The sequence below is a fragment of the Notamacropus eugenii genome, chromosome 2 (genome assembly GCF_028372415.1).
Source record: "Notamacropus eugenii isolate mMacEug1 chromosome 2, mMacEug1.pri_v2, whole genome shotgun sequence".
Classification (NCBI taxonomy): domain Eukaryota; kingdom Metazoa; phylum Chordata; class Mammalia; order Diprotodontia; family Macropodidae; genus Notamacropus; species Notamacropus eugenii.
This window is the reverse complement of record NC_092873.1, coordinates 185625431-185637895: the sequence shown is the minus strand read 5'-3', so window position 1 is coordinate 185637895 and position 12465 is coordinate 185625431. Positions and strand designations below refer to the sequence as shown.

The following is a 12465-nucleotide window of genomic DNA, read 5'->3' as shown; positions in this document are numbered from 1 at the left end:
ATGTAAGAGAGCTGAAAAAGAGGATAGAGAGAGGTACAGAAATAATGTGGAAAATCATGAGCTGAGCCGGCTTTGAAGTGTGTGTGACTGGCTTGGATGCTTCCTCAAATTCAGGTTCCAGGGAGGAACTTACCAATGAATACATTTGGTGTTGAATCCAACCTCTGCTGCTTGTTACCTGTGTGATTTTGGTCTAGTCTTTCTGCATCTTAATTTTCTCATCTGAAAAGTGAGGGGGTTAGGTTAGTTCGAAGTATTTAACTTGATATTTATAAACTTTTAAAATAATATTTTTATAGCTGTATTTTAATATAATTTGTTTCCTGTTTAATTTTGTTTATTTAAAGACATTATTTTGACAAAAGATATATAGGCTTCACCAGCCAAAAGTGTCCATGACAAAAAAAGTTAGGAACCCCTGAGCTGGATGATATTTAAGGTTCCTTCTTGACCTAAATTCTATCTTTTTTTTTTTTTTTTTTTGCAATCAGGTTGTGTATAGGCTTAGCAATGGACTATGTGTCTTTCAGTGGAACTTATCTAAAATAGTTCTGAGAAAACTCAGAACCTTGGCTGCTAGATTATGATTTTTTCTCCATAGAAGCACATGAAAACCAAGCTACTAAAGTGTAGAGGAGTTGTAGTTTAAGTAATGTGGAAAAGAGTGCCAGTACCTATAAAATCTCAAAGTTTTGAAGTATCTTAGTCATTATTGCCACTGTTCTTTTTTTAAAAAATGTTAATTAGCCTCTAAATTGTTGAATGAATAAATGAATGAGTTATGCTTACTTTGTGCCAGATGCTGTGCTCATGACTGGATATCAAATACAAAATAAGAGACAAGAACTTTCTAGATGCTTATATTCTAATAGTGGGAGATAATGTAGACAGGGAAGTGATGCCCAGGAAGGATCGTTTTCGCCCAGGATGTCACAGGGATTATGGGCAGAGCCATAAGGCAATTAATCATTTGACATATTTTTTTCCAGAAGCAGTGGTAGTATTGATTTTATTACAGTTCTGGAGCATGACATAGAGTACAGTTCCCAGAGCACTGGGTAAAGTACCTTTGTGGTGGCATGGAAGGAAGATGTCCGAGAAGCATGATTGGTTGGCTGGGGCTGGCCTACACATGATGAACTATCAACAATGAGGGCAGCATGAGAGGCGGAGCCAAGATGGCAGAGTAACAGCATGGACTTTCTAGAGTGCTACCCCCAAACCTAGCCAAATACCTGTAAAAAATGACTCTAAACAAATTTTAGAGCTGCAGAACTTACAGAATGATGGATTGTGGAAATACAGTCAACTTAACACAAGATCTAGCAGCTTCTACATTAAGGGATTGAAGGGCTTGGAATATGATATTCCAGAGGTCAAAGGAGCTAGGATTAAAACCAAGAATCACCTGCCCAGCAAAACTGAGTATAATACTTTAGGAGAAAAAATGGTCATTCAATGAAATAGAGGACTTTCAAACATTCTTGATGAAAAGACCAGAGCTGAATAGAAAATCTGACTTTCAAACACAAGAATGAAGAGAAGCAGGAAAAGGTAAACAGGAAAAAGAAATCATAAGGGACTTACTAAAGTTGAACTGTTTACAATCCTACATGGAAAGATTATATTTATAATTCTTGAGACTTTTCTCAATATTTGGATAGTTGGAGGGTTTACATACATATAGACAGAGGGCACAGGGTGAGTTGAATAGGAAGGGATGGTATTTAAAAAAAAATAAAATTAAGGGGTGAGAGAGGAATATATTGGGAGGAGAAACAGAATGGGGCAAATTATCTCTCACATAATAAAGGCAAGAAAAAGCTTTTTCAATGGAGGGGAAGAGGGAGAGGTGAGAGGGAAAAAGTGAACCTTATTCTCATCACATTTGACTTAAGGAAGGAATAAATAGCGTGCATACTCAGTTTGCCACAAAGTCTATCTTACACTACAGGAAAGTAGGGAAGAAAGGGATAAGTGGGGTGTGGGGGGGGGATGATAGAGTGGGGGGGGGATGATAGAATGGAGGGCAAATTGGAGGAGGGAGTAATTAGAAGTAAACGCTTTTGAGGAGAGATAGGGTCAAAAGAGAGAATAAAATAAATGGGCAGAATAGGATGGAGGGAAATAGATAGTCTTTCACAACATGACTTTTATAGAAGTCTTTTGCATTACTACACATGTATAACTTATATTGAATTGCTTGCCTTCTCAGTGGGAATGGGTGGGGAGGGAGGAAGGGAGAGAAGTTAAAACTCAAAGTTTTAAAAACTTGTTTTTGCATGCAACTGTGAAATAAGATATACAGGTAGTGGAGTATAGAAATCCATCTTGCCCTACAAGAACATATAGGGGATAAGGATAAGAGAAGGGAGGATTGTGGTCATCCTTCATTGCCGCAGAAGACCATGCCATCAGAGAAATGATGACATGACTTGCACTTGACTTTGTTTTGAGTGAGGGAGGGTTGTACAAGGTCACCAGGCTCACTGCTCCTCCAGAGCCATCTGAACCCAGTGACCAGATATTCATCGGGAAGACTGGAGATGACCCAGGATGCACTGGCAGACCTTGGACGCTTCAGGCCAAGGTCTTTGCAGGTATTCACTTAGAGTGAGGTAATGTCCATTCATTGAATAGGCCTGTTTAAGAAGTAGCCAGGGCATGGCCCCTTTAATGAGGCCAACAGAAAGAAAGACATCAGGCTGGGAAGGAAACAGCAACAGTTACTATTGATAATCACTCTAAAGCCAGGAGTGTCCCGAAGAGCCTTTAGGCCTATTAGTATCCCAGCTTCAGAGTGCAGTAGGTTTAAGGTTTTGGGAAAGGAAAAGAAGGGAGGGGGTATTTTAGAAGGGAGGGCAGATTGGGGGAAGTGATAATCAGATTGCATGCTGTCTTGGGGTGGGGGAGAGGGGAAAGATGGGAAGACATTTTGAAACTCAAAATCTTTTGAAAATGATTGCTGAAAACTAAAAATAAATTAATTTTTTAAAAAAGGACACCATGGCCCCAAGGTAAGGGCAAGAAAGTTTGTTTGAAAATATTAAGATGGGTGTAGCAGGAGTAGCAGGTAGAAAGATTGACTTAAACTGCATTTTTTTAAAGTACATAGCTTTGAAACCATCCTTAGTTTACATTTAAATATTCGTTTTCCACACCTATGGTTTCAAGTGTTTCCTTTGATCCATAATGCAGTGTTTTCCTGGGCATATTGCTTAATATCTTGTTGCTCTAGGCAATGCTCTTAAGACTAGTTGAAGAGAGAAAGTGCATTGGTAGAGGGAATTTCCTAACCCAGAGTTTTCTAAAAGCCGTGAAACCAGAGATCTCCTCTCCCTGTTGCCCTCTCTATTCTTATTCCCTCCCTCATCCCCATCCCCAGCCTCATCCAAGCCTTGTCCATGTCCCTATCCATTTTTTATTATTAATTTTCTTCATTCATTGCCAGTTCACAAAATTTTCACATAGAGCTCTTATTACACATGTTTGAAAATTGTTCAATGTCTGTGTTTTAAGTTTAGTTTAATTATTAAATGTTAATAGTTTCTTGATTTCTTAATATTTGACTGGTATTCTGATCTAATTTTGAAGATTTTGTTTTAAAATGTGTTTTCAGAGAACTTAGTAACAAATATTTGTTTTTAATTTGAGTTATATAATTTAGTCTGATGTTAGACTTTAAAAAACATTTTTACTGATGGTATAACAAAGATATTGTAATAGTGTATATATTATCATCATCACTAAGCATTTTATGGAATCACGTTTTAATTGGTATAATTAATTTGACATAATATATTCGCTTTGTCTTTGGTATGAATTCAGATCAAAACAATGTATCATGTGCACCTACATATATCTGTACTTGAAAATTTATTGTCTACCTGGTCATAGTAGTAGTACATGTCTATAAACCCTGCTTGGTCTGGGGAGTGGGGTAAACTAAGTTGGCAAATTGTTTTGAGCTCTGGCAGTCTGAGCTGCAGTAGGGAAAACCAATTGAATGTATTTTGTTAGGCACCAGTATGTGGAGCTGCTGGGCATAGTTGCTGCTAAACTAAGTTGCCTAACAAGGGTTGAACTAGCTCAGGTCTGAAATAGAGCAAGTCAAAGCTTCTGTTCTCTTCTGTCAGTCATGTGATTGGGCTTTGAGGGTCTGCTACACTTCTAGACCCACTCTCTAAAAACAAAGATCATTGTATAAAAACTGATTCTGGTTATCTGGTAAGGAAAGGCCAATTAAGGAATTGTGGGATTTAGAAGTTAACTATAAAAAAGTAGTATCTACAATTAATTTTGAAGTATGTCCACCAAAGCCCTTTAGTATAGTTTGGAGATGACTCTAATGTTCTCAAAAGTAATGCCAAGCAGAAGTCAAGCTTAAGGGGGTCCTACTAAGTTTTCAGATTTGGATTTGGTGATATATGGTGCCAATTGGAGGACCAGTGTGGCTGAGCTCCCAAAGGCTCAATACCAGTTTAACTGGCCACAGCATCTTTCAGATGTTGTTATAGAGGAGTTTTGATCTACTTTGTTTGAGGGAATCTCCAGGCTGATCATGCAATAAAATAAGTAGCAACTATTGTATTGAATGAATGGATGAGAAGGCTTTAATGGACTCTTAAAAACATCAAGTATTAAGTGTATACTGTGTGTGTGTATGTGTGTACCAGACACTGTGGGAGTACAAATACAGTGAATGAAACAATCTCTACTTGCAAGGAGCTTTGTTTGTAGATATGTTGAATTTGACCTGTCTTCTCGCTCCAAACTGATGACTGCTTCCCTTTTCCTTTCCAAGGTAATCCAGATAATAAACTTAGTAAAGTTTCCAAGTATTTATTCTTATAGGAATATATGCTTTCATATGTGTGTGATAATGAACATCGGCTCACGTAAATCTTTGAAAATACCTATTCATGGCAGATGAATATTTAAAGCTTTTAAATTTTGTTGAACTACTGATAGGAACAGAATTTCCAGATTAAATACAGAACCATAGTTGTACTTTCAGGAAAGCTATCAATGAAAATACATTTTCGCTTTTTATTTCAGAGGCAGCTTGATTTAGCATTTACAGTTGGAGAATCACAAGACTTTATTGACCTGGTTATAGAGTTATAGAAATTGTGTAACTAGAGTTAATTCCTTAAGGGAGTGTACAGTTTATAAATCATAGTAAAGAAGCAGCTCAACTACTCCAAAATAGTGGAACAGGCAGTGTGATAACATTAATTTTCTGCATTTCCTGTTGCCTGTCTCTCTTTCTTCCCCTGCCCATGCTGCTAATTTTCTTCTCTCTGATATCTTATTAAATCTGTAGTGGAAATGCTTCTTATTTATCTTAAATAATAATTACGCAATCTTTGGTAATTGATTTTTTTAATAAAAAAAATTTGGGGGGTAACTTTTGCATGATCATATGAAAAAGAAATGAAACAAGCAGTATTAACTGTCTTTGAATTGTAATCATATCTAAAAGAATGAAATAACATCTTACTTAGCATTTAAGTTCTCAAGAAGTATTGGAATAATTTGCTTCAAAATGCCATGCTTCTAAGAGCCAAGCTACCCATGTAATAAAATACCAAACACTCACTTTATCCCCTTTTTTTGAGGGAGCATTAATTCATTCAAGTTTGTTGAATTAATAAGTTCCACTGCACATTTGTATTTCTTAGGGCTTGAATATAACTGTTTTTCTACATTGAAATCTATAAGGCTTACTTTATTAAACTGTCGTTCTAATCAAATTTATTAACTTTTAATTTAAAATAATATTTAAATGAGATTTGATTTGCTAAAATCGGTGATACTAACATTTGTCACTAATTTAGAGTTAGAGTTATTAAAATTGTTTTATGTAAATACAGCGATGGTAATTGTATACTATAATATTGTAGTAATTTTAGCATATTTAATAAAGATACACAGAGTTCAAACAGCTTGATGAAAGATATCTTTAGTATAATCCATTCATTATGCATACTGAAGCTTCAGAGGGAAATCAAGTGGAAGAAGAAAAACCACCTGATGACTGAAAGTTGTACCATGTTACCCCAGGCATGTAAACTAAATAAAATTTTTGCCTTCATGTGATTTGTGACTGGATTTCCCTAAATTTTTGTTGTACAATCATGTGCTGGAAATTTATTTTTATTTGTTGCTGTGACTGTAAATATTCACTTTTACCTTAAAATGCCTTCTTTCACTTTTAGGCATTATCCAATTGGTTTGCTGTTTGATCTTCTTGCATCAAATACTGCTCTTCCTTGGAACATCACAGTACATTTTAAGGTACAGTTTCCCATTAAGGTACATTTCCCATTTCTGATTCCAGATAAGTGAATATTAGGAGTGGAATTAAAAAATAGAATTATCCTCCTTCTGGCATTATTTGATGGACTTTGCTACTCTTTTCTGAACACATGGCAAAGATGTTTAAAGATTTATTATGCCTTAATAGGGCCAGTAAGGAAGATATTTATGTTTCAAAGTGTTCTTTTTGAGAGCTTTTTTTTCAAATTTCAAGTACATTGTCATCAAATTTTTACCAATACTGCTTTGATTCATCTACCTAAGGGAAAGGAAGGCCAAGAGTCAAAGCATGTTCTCTGAAAACAGTTTTGAAAAGTGTTTTCCTTCTGGAATTTAAAAAAAACATGAGTGAGTTTTTAGGTGCTACCATTTTTCTCCTAACGTTCATTATAGCTGTAGGTAGCATTTTTCTAGAGGAGGTAAACCTCTCACTTGTCCATTCAAGTCTATGTCCATTCTGTTCCTTTCTTCATTTCCCATTAAAATCCTGTTTGTAGGTGAATGGAGCTGTTCTGTTGCGCTCCCAAAAAAGAACTGTCAGCTAACATGCAGAGGAACATGTGGTTAGGCAGCAGTCTGGTGGGTAAGTTTAGGAAGTGGTTGGAAGAGGATAGTGTTAAAATATTTCATATTCATGAGTATTTTAATAATTTCCAAGGGGCTAAGTGTTTTGTGGTATAACATTTTTATACATTATGCAAAGTCAGTGATATAAAAAACCTAGTTAACTAAATGAAGCTTTCTGTCTGGTACAGTTCAGTCATTAGGGGACAGTGCTGTAATTATCATCTTAAGGAAAATCAGACATTTTGATACCAGATTAGGCTTTGATCTAGAGAGGGCCTACACTGCATGAATATTGAAACTGAATCTTGTTACACCCTTAAGAAAGTCATAAAGGAACTTTCAGGTCTGCATTTGGGCCACTGACACAGCAGAGGTGTTCATGCCCTGTTGGTGACTTTTGTAGTCTAGAGAGAATTTCGTTTTTATTAAGCCAAGATCTTAAGAACATAGACATTAATTTAAAAAACAATTTTTGTCTTTGACATTCTTACTATATTAGATGAAAAGATTTAAAGGTAATTTGAGAAGCAGAGTTAGATACTTTTTATTGTTTAGCAGTATACAGAACGTCACAACTGCAAGCTGCTACTGTATGTTGAGAATAATACTGCTATATAGTCTTTATTAGTTTTATCCTCCACTCTGATCTGTGTTTGTGTGTAGTTGATATACTCTTTGTGCCTGCCTAGCTAACAACTGAACACTAGATTTGGCCTATTATATACCTTCCTCTCCCACCAAAAATAAAACCAAATTGAATTTTATTTTTTCAAGTCACCAAGAACTCTTGGTTTCTACAGGGTACCTGGGGTCAGAAAGAGGAGTTGCATACCACTTATTTCAAAAAAGTAGAGGTTTTTACATTTTAATATTGTCTCAGAAGAAAACCCAACTAAGAGACGAGAGGGGAAAGCCAGCATTGGCAGTCTCTCTAATGACTATGTTCCAAGGGGTCAGTGTAGGTAGGCCTCAAAAGTGAGCCTTAGGGAAGCAGGGTAGAGGAGGAGGCTGCAGTCTTCCTCCTTGTCCAGTTGCGTCACCTAGTGAAGATAACACTCAAAATTTTAGTTAATTGAAGTGAGTATTTTAGGAACTCTGAAGTATTAACTTCCACATATCCTGTCTTATATCATAATACTTGTATGTTCTTGGGTGTGATGTCCATTCACATTCATGAATTCTTTATAAGGCTTAAACAAATTAAAATATAGCTTGAAAAATTGTTTCAAGCTATCTTCCTTTTTGGGGAAGACATGCTCATAGAGTAAGCAACTTTTTAAGTGTAATAATTTTCAGAGATTCATGTTCTTTGGAGATGTGTAAATTGAAGATATTTAGGTTTAGTAAAACAAAATTATACATTTAAACGTATAATAATAGCTAGCTTGTGTAAAAAGTAATTTTGCAGTTAAAATGCTAAACTAAATGACAGTAGCCAGGATTTCCTTTTCCTTCTTCTAACTAGAGAAAGCACTTTAGGATTTATTTCCCCAACCTTAACATTAAATTTAGAGTTATGATGAAGCCCAGATCTGTTCATCTCAGTAGTTCTGTGGTACCTAGTAGTGCCATCTTGCTTGTGTCCTGAATCCTACTCCTACCTTCTAGATAGTCATGGAACACTTTGTTAACAGTATCCAATCCTGAATCATGGTGAACATAAAGGCTCCACTGAGTAGGTAGGTACAAGCCTTGAAGGTCAAGGTTAAAGCATAAACTTTCCACCATTTGCTCTACCCCTATTTCATATAGACCTCTGTCTTCCAAAGGTTTGTGGTGCTCAACATAGCCCAACTTGACTGCCACTTGTCATTTTACATTGGAAATATTTTTAACCCAGGGAATTTTATAGTTAGCTCCCTTGGAGGATATTCTCTAGTGATTGATCTACCTCAACAATACTCACCTGTCCATTGAATTAAGAAAAGCATTATAAGGAGAAGAAGGGGATGCTTAGTGGATCAAAATTCTGAGAGAAACTGCAGGGGTTGCATTTAGGGCGTGGATGGAGAGATTTTCTGTGGCAAAGAGGGCTCTCTCAGATAGTGAGAATGGAAAGAAGGAAAAGGGATAGAATAAGACAGCTTTTGAGGTATAAAAGAGGGAGAAACACTGAATCAGTTATCTCAAGTATGTTTGTATTTATTTAACCTGTGTCTGTGTCCATCCTCCTTCTCTCTTCCAGTCCTCCCCTCCTTCCTCCCTGACCCAGCCCAGGTACAATTTAAGTTCCTTAAGGGCAAGGGCTGTTTCATGTTTCATTTTATGTTCTTGAAGTCTAGTATAGTGCCAGTTACATTTATAATAGATGCTTATTACATATTTATTGAATTAAAATGAAAAGTGAATTGATCTTCATTTAAAAAATTGGTAGAGTTAGGAACTTGAAGAGTTTTGAAATATGTGCTAATATGTATACATACATACACACATGTATTTTCTCTTTGAGAATGAGATAGTGTCAGTATGGAGCAGTAGAAAGACTGAGTCTAGAATCAGAAAATATAGATTCCAGTATCAGTTCAGCTCTTAATACTGGGTTGGGTAGTTGGGTAAGATACCCAGTTTCCTGTAGAAAGCTATGGACTCCAGGTGGGAAGATCTTAGTGTAGTCATGAAAGCTGCTTTTGGGACCTCAAATTTCTAGTGTTCATTTTTCAGTATGAAGGTGAAAAGTATGTGTAACACAGTGAGTTCATTATATTCATATAAAATAATAGGTAGAAAAAACTTAGCTTCAGTAAAACAAACTGTTGGCTAGTATGAGCTCTCAAGTATATTTTCCAGTTTTTATCAGGTCCCAATGAGTGAATGAATGGCTATATGTATGTGTTTGGGTGTATGTATGTATATACATATATATAATAGTTTCGTTGGTAAAAGTGTTATCAAGTGAATTCTATAATACAGAGAACATTTAGTATTGTGAACTTCAGAACTGATTAGGATTTTCATGAAGAACAGTCAGGGAATTAATACAAGTGAATTGGGAAAATAATACCTTTCAACTCAAGTCCATCATATAGTTTAATTAAAAAACAAAAAAATAACTTGCCATCTCTCTCAGTACATCGTTGTGAGAATTGGCAAGGCACTTAAGCTCTCTGAACCTAAGTTCTCATCTGGTTTAAAATTTTTCGTTTTACTTTTGTTGTAAAACATTAACATATATTATCAGCAGCTCATTCTATTAGAGACTTGGAGAGATTTCCAGTTCAATTTGTGTTGCAAAATATTCATTTATATTTTTTAGTTTGTTTTGAACATTATTGATACCTTTTGTTTGGACGTAGAAATGGCTTCCAAAGTGTTTTAAAAGCCCCCTTTAACAGAGTGTGTTTCCTTATGCCTAAAGGAAAATGTGAAACTATGCATACCTTTGGTCCTGTGATGGCACTGCTAGGTCTGTATCCTAAAGAGATTTTTTTAAAAAGAGAAAAGAAAATTTATACAAAAATATTTATAGCAGCTCTTTTTGTGGTGCCTAAAAATTGGAAATCGAAGGGATGCTCATCATTTGGGGAATGAGTGAACAAGTTGTGGGGTATGACTGCACTGGCATATTATTGTGCTATAAGAAATGACAAGCAGGATTTCAGAAAAACCTGGAAAGACGTATATGAACTGATAAAAAATGAAGTGAACACAACCAGGAGAACGATGTCTACAGAAACAGCCATATTGTACAATTAAGAACTGTGAATGACTTAGCTATTCTCAGCAATATAATGATCCAAGTTAATCCCAAAGGATTCATGATGAAAAATATTACATGCCTACAGAGAAAGAACTGATGTTGTCTGAGTACATACTGAAACATACTATTTTTCTCTTCCTTCCATTCGAGTCTTCTTCCACAAAATGACTAATATGGACATGTTTTACATCATTGCACACATGTACCTATATCAGATTGCTTTCTGTTCTAGGGAGAGGGGTGGGAAATGGAAGGAGGAATAGAATTTGGAGATCAAAACTTAAAAAAAAAGATCAACAAATTTTAAAAATTGTTTTTACTTGTAACTGGGGAAAAATAAAATAATTTTTAAAAGTATATTCCCTTTATTAATAGGGGAAAGATGTCTTTTAACTTTGGCATTATGGTACTAATTGTTGTTGTGTTTGTCCTTCGTTCTCAAAGAGGATCATGACATCAAGATGGTGACATGACTTGCAGTTGACTTTGATTTGAGTGAGGGAGGGCTGTGCGAGGTCACCAGCCTCACTTTTCTCTCCTGGGTCATCTGGGGCTGGTGGCTTGATGTTCTTCAGGGTTTATGTACATTATTATAGTCATTATGTGTGATAGTCTTTTTGCTGTGCTTTATCACTTTATGTAAGATTCATCATGTTTTTCTGCATTTTTTTATATTTGGCATTCTTTGTGGTCCAGAAATCTACATATAATTTGTTAAACTGTTCCTAAGAGATTAGACAAATTGTTTCCTTCCAGATTTTTGTGATCACAAATAATGTTTCTATGAAAATTTTTGTGCATATGAATCTTTTCTTGCTGTCTATAAGCCTACTTTGGACATACATAATTATAAAAGTGGAATCTTTGGATCGGAGAACTATTTAATAACTTTTCATTGCATAATGAAAAGCCTCTCCAACCATTCATTAATTTTCCTGTCTTTTAACCCCTTTACTAGCTTGATGACTAGAAGACTGTCATGTATATTTTAAAATCATGTTAGATTCTTTGACAGATACAACTGCAAAGGAATTACACCTTTGTACGGTGCTTAGCACAATGCCTGGCACATAAGTAGGTGTTTAACAAATGCTTATTGCTTTCCCTTGCTTATTCCTGAGTAGAATCCTTAAAATGGAACCTCAGAAGGCAAGAGAAACAAATAAAAATACATGCATGTGATCAATCATAAGGGGAACTATGTGAGGACGAATTGTTTACTTGTTTATAGGGGAAAAGTAACAAATGTCCTCTCAGGCCATGCCTTTAAGGATCATAGAGAAAATTAAATAAGATAGGCAGAGAGTCAAGGGCAGTTTTGCTCTATTTTGATGATTGTAGAAGAAGGAAAGGGAAGGTTAAGGAATTATAACCCAATGAAAAGGAAGTAGGGAGGGAACTTATCTCACATGATAAAGGTGTGTGAAGAGTATACAAATATGGAGGAAGTAGAAGGGGAATGTGTATCCAATGAATCTCATTTCAGTTGGACCAAATAAGTAGAACATACATAGAAACACACACAGAGAATAAACTCTAAACCAGGGATGGGGAATGTGTGGCAGGTTCTCTACCCCTTGATCTCCACATGTTCCCCATCCTTAATCTAGCTAGTAGTTATTCTTTTCTCTTTTTTTAGCCTTCTTTGTATCCCCTGAGCTTAGCGCAGTGCTTTATATGTAGGAGACATTTAATAATTTAAATGCTTGTTGAGTGTTGCATAAGGTGGTCTTTAAGCTAAGTCTAAAAGTTGAGGAGTATAAGTGGCAGACATGATAAAGCAGAGCATTCAAAGACTAGGGCATAGCCAGGGCAGAGTCTTAGATATGGATTGGTGTCAAGTGCAAGGAGTTAAAGAGAGGCCCATGTTGCTAGATTGT

At 35.8% G+C, this 12465-nt stretch overlaps 1 protein-coding gene across 4 annotated transcripts in view; it reads left to right on the top strand.

The window, feature by feature from the left end:
• ATG5 (autophagy related 5) overlaps positions 1-12465 on the top strand; it is a 145719-nt gene that overhangs the window by 32118 nt on the left and 101136 nt on the right. For 2 of the 4 annotated variants that reach the window (XM_072642957.1, XM_072642958.1), the window contains exon 4: positions 6222-6318. In XM_072642957.1, the coding sequence (XP_072499058.1) occupies positions 6222-6318 (97 nt within the window). The remainder of the gene's footprint in view (positions 1-6221; positions 6319-12465) is intronic. The other 2 variants (XM_072642959.1, XM_072642960.1) reach the window with 1 other exon arrangement.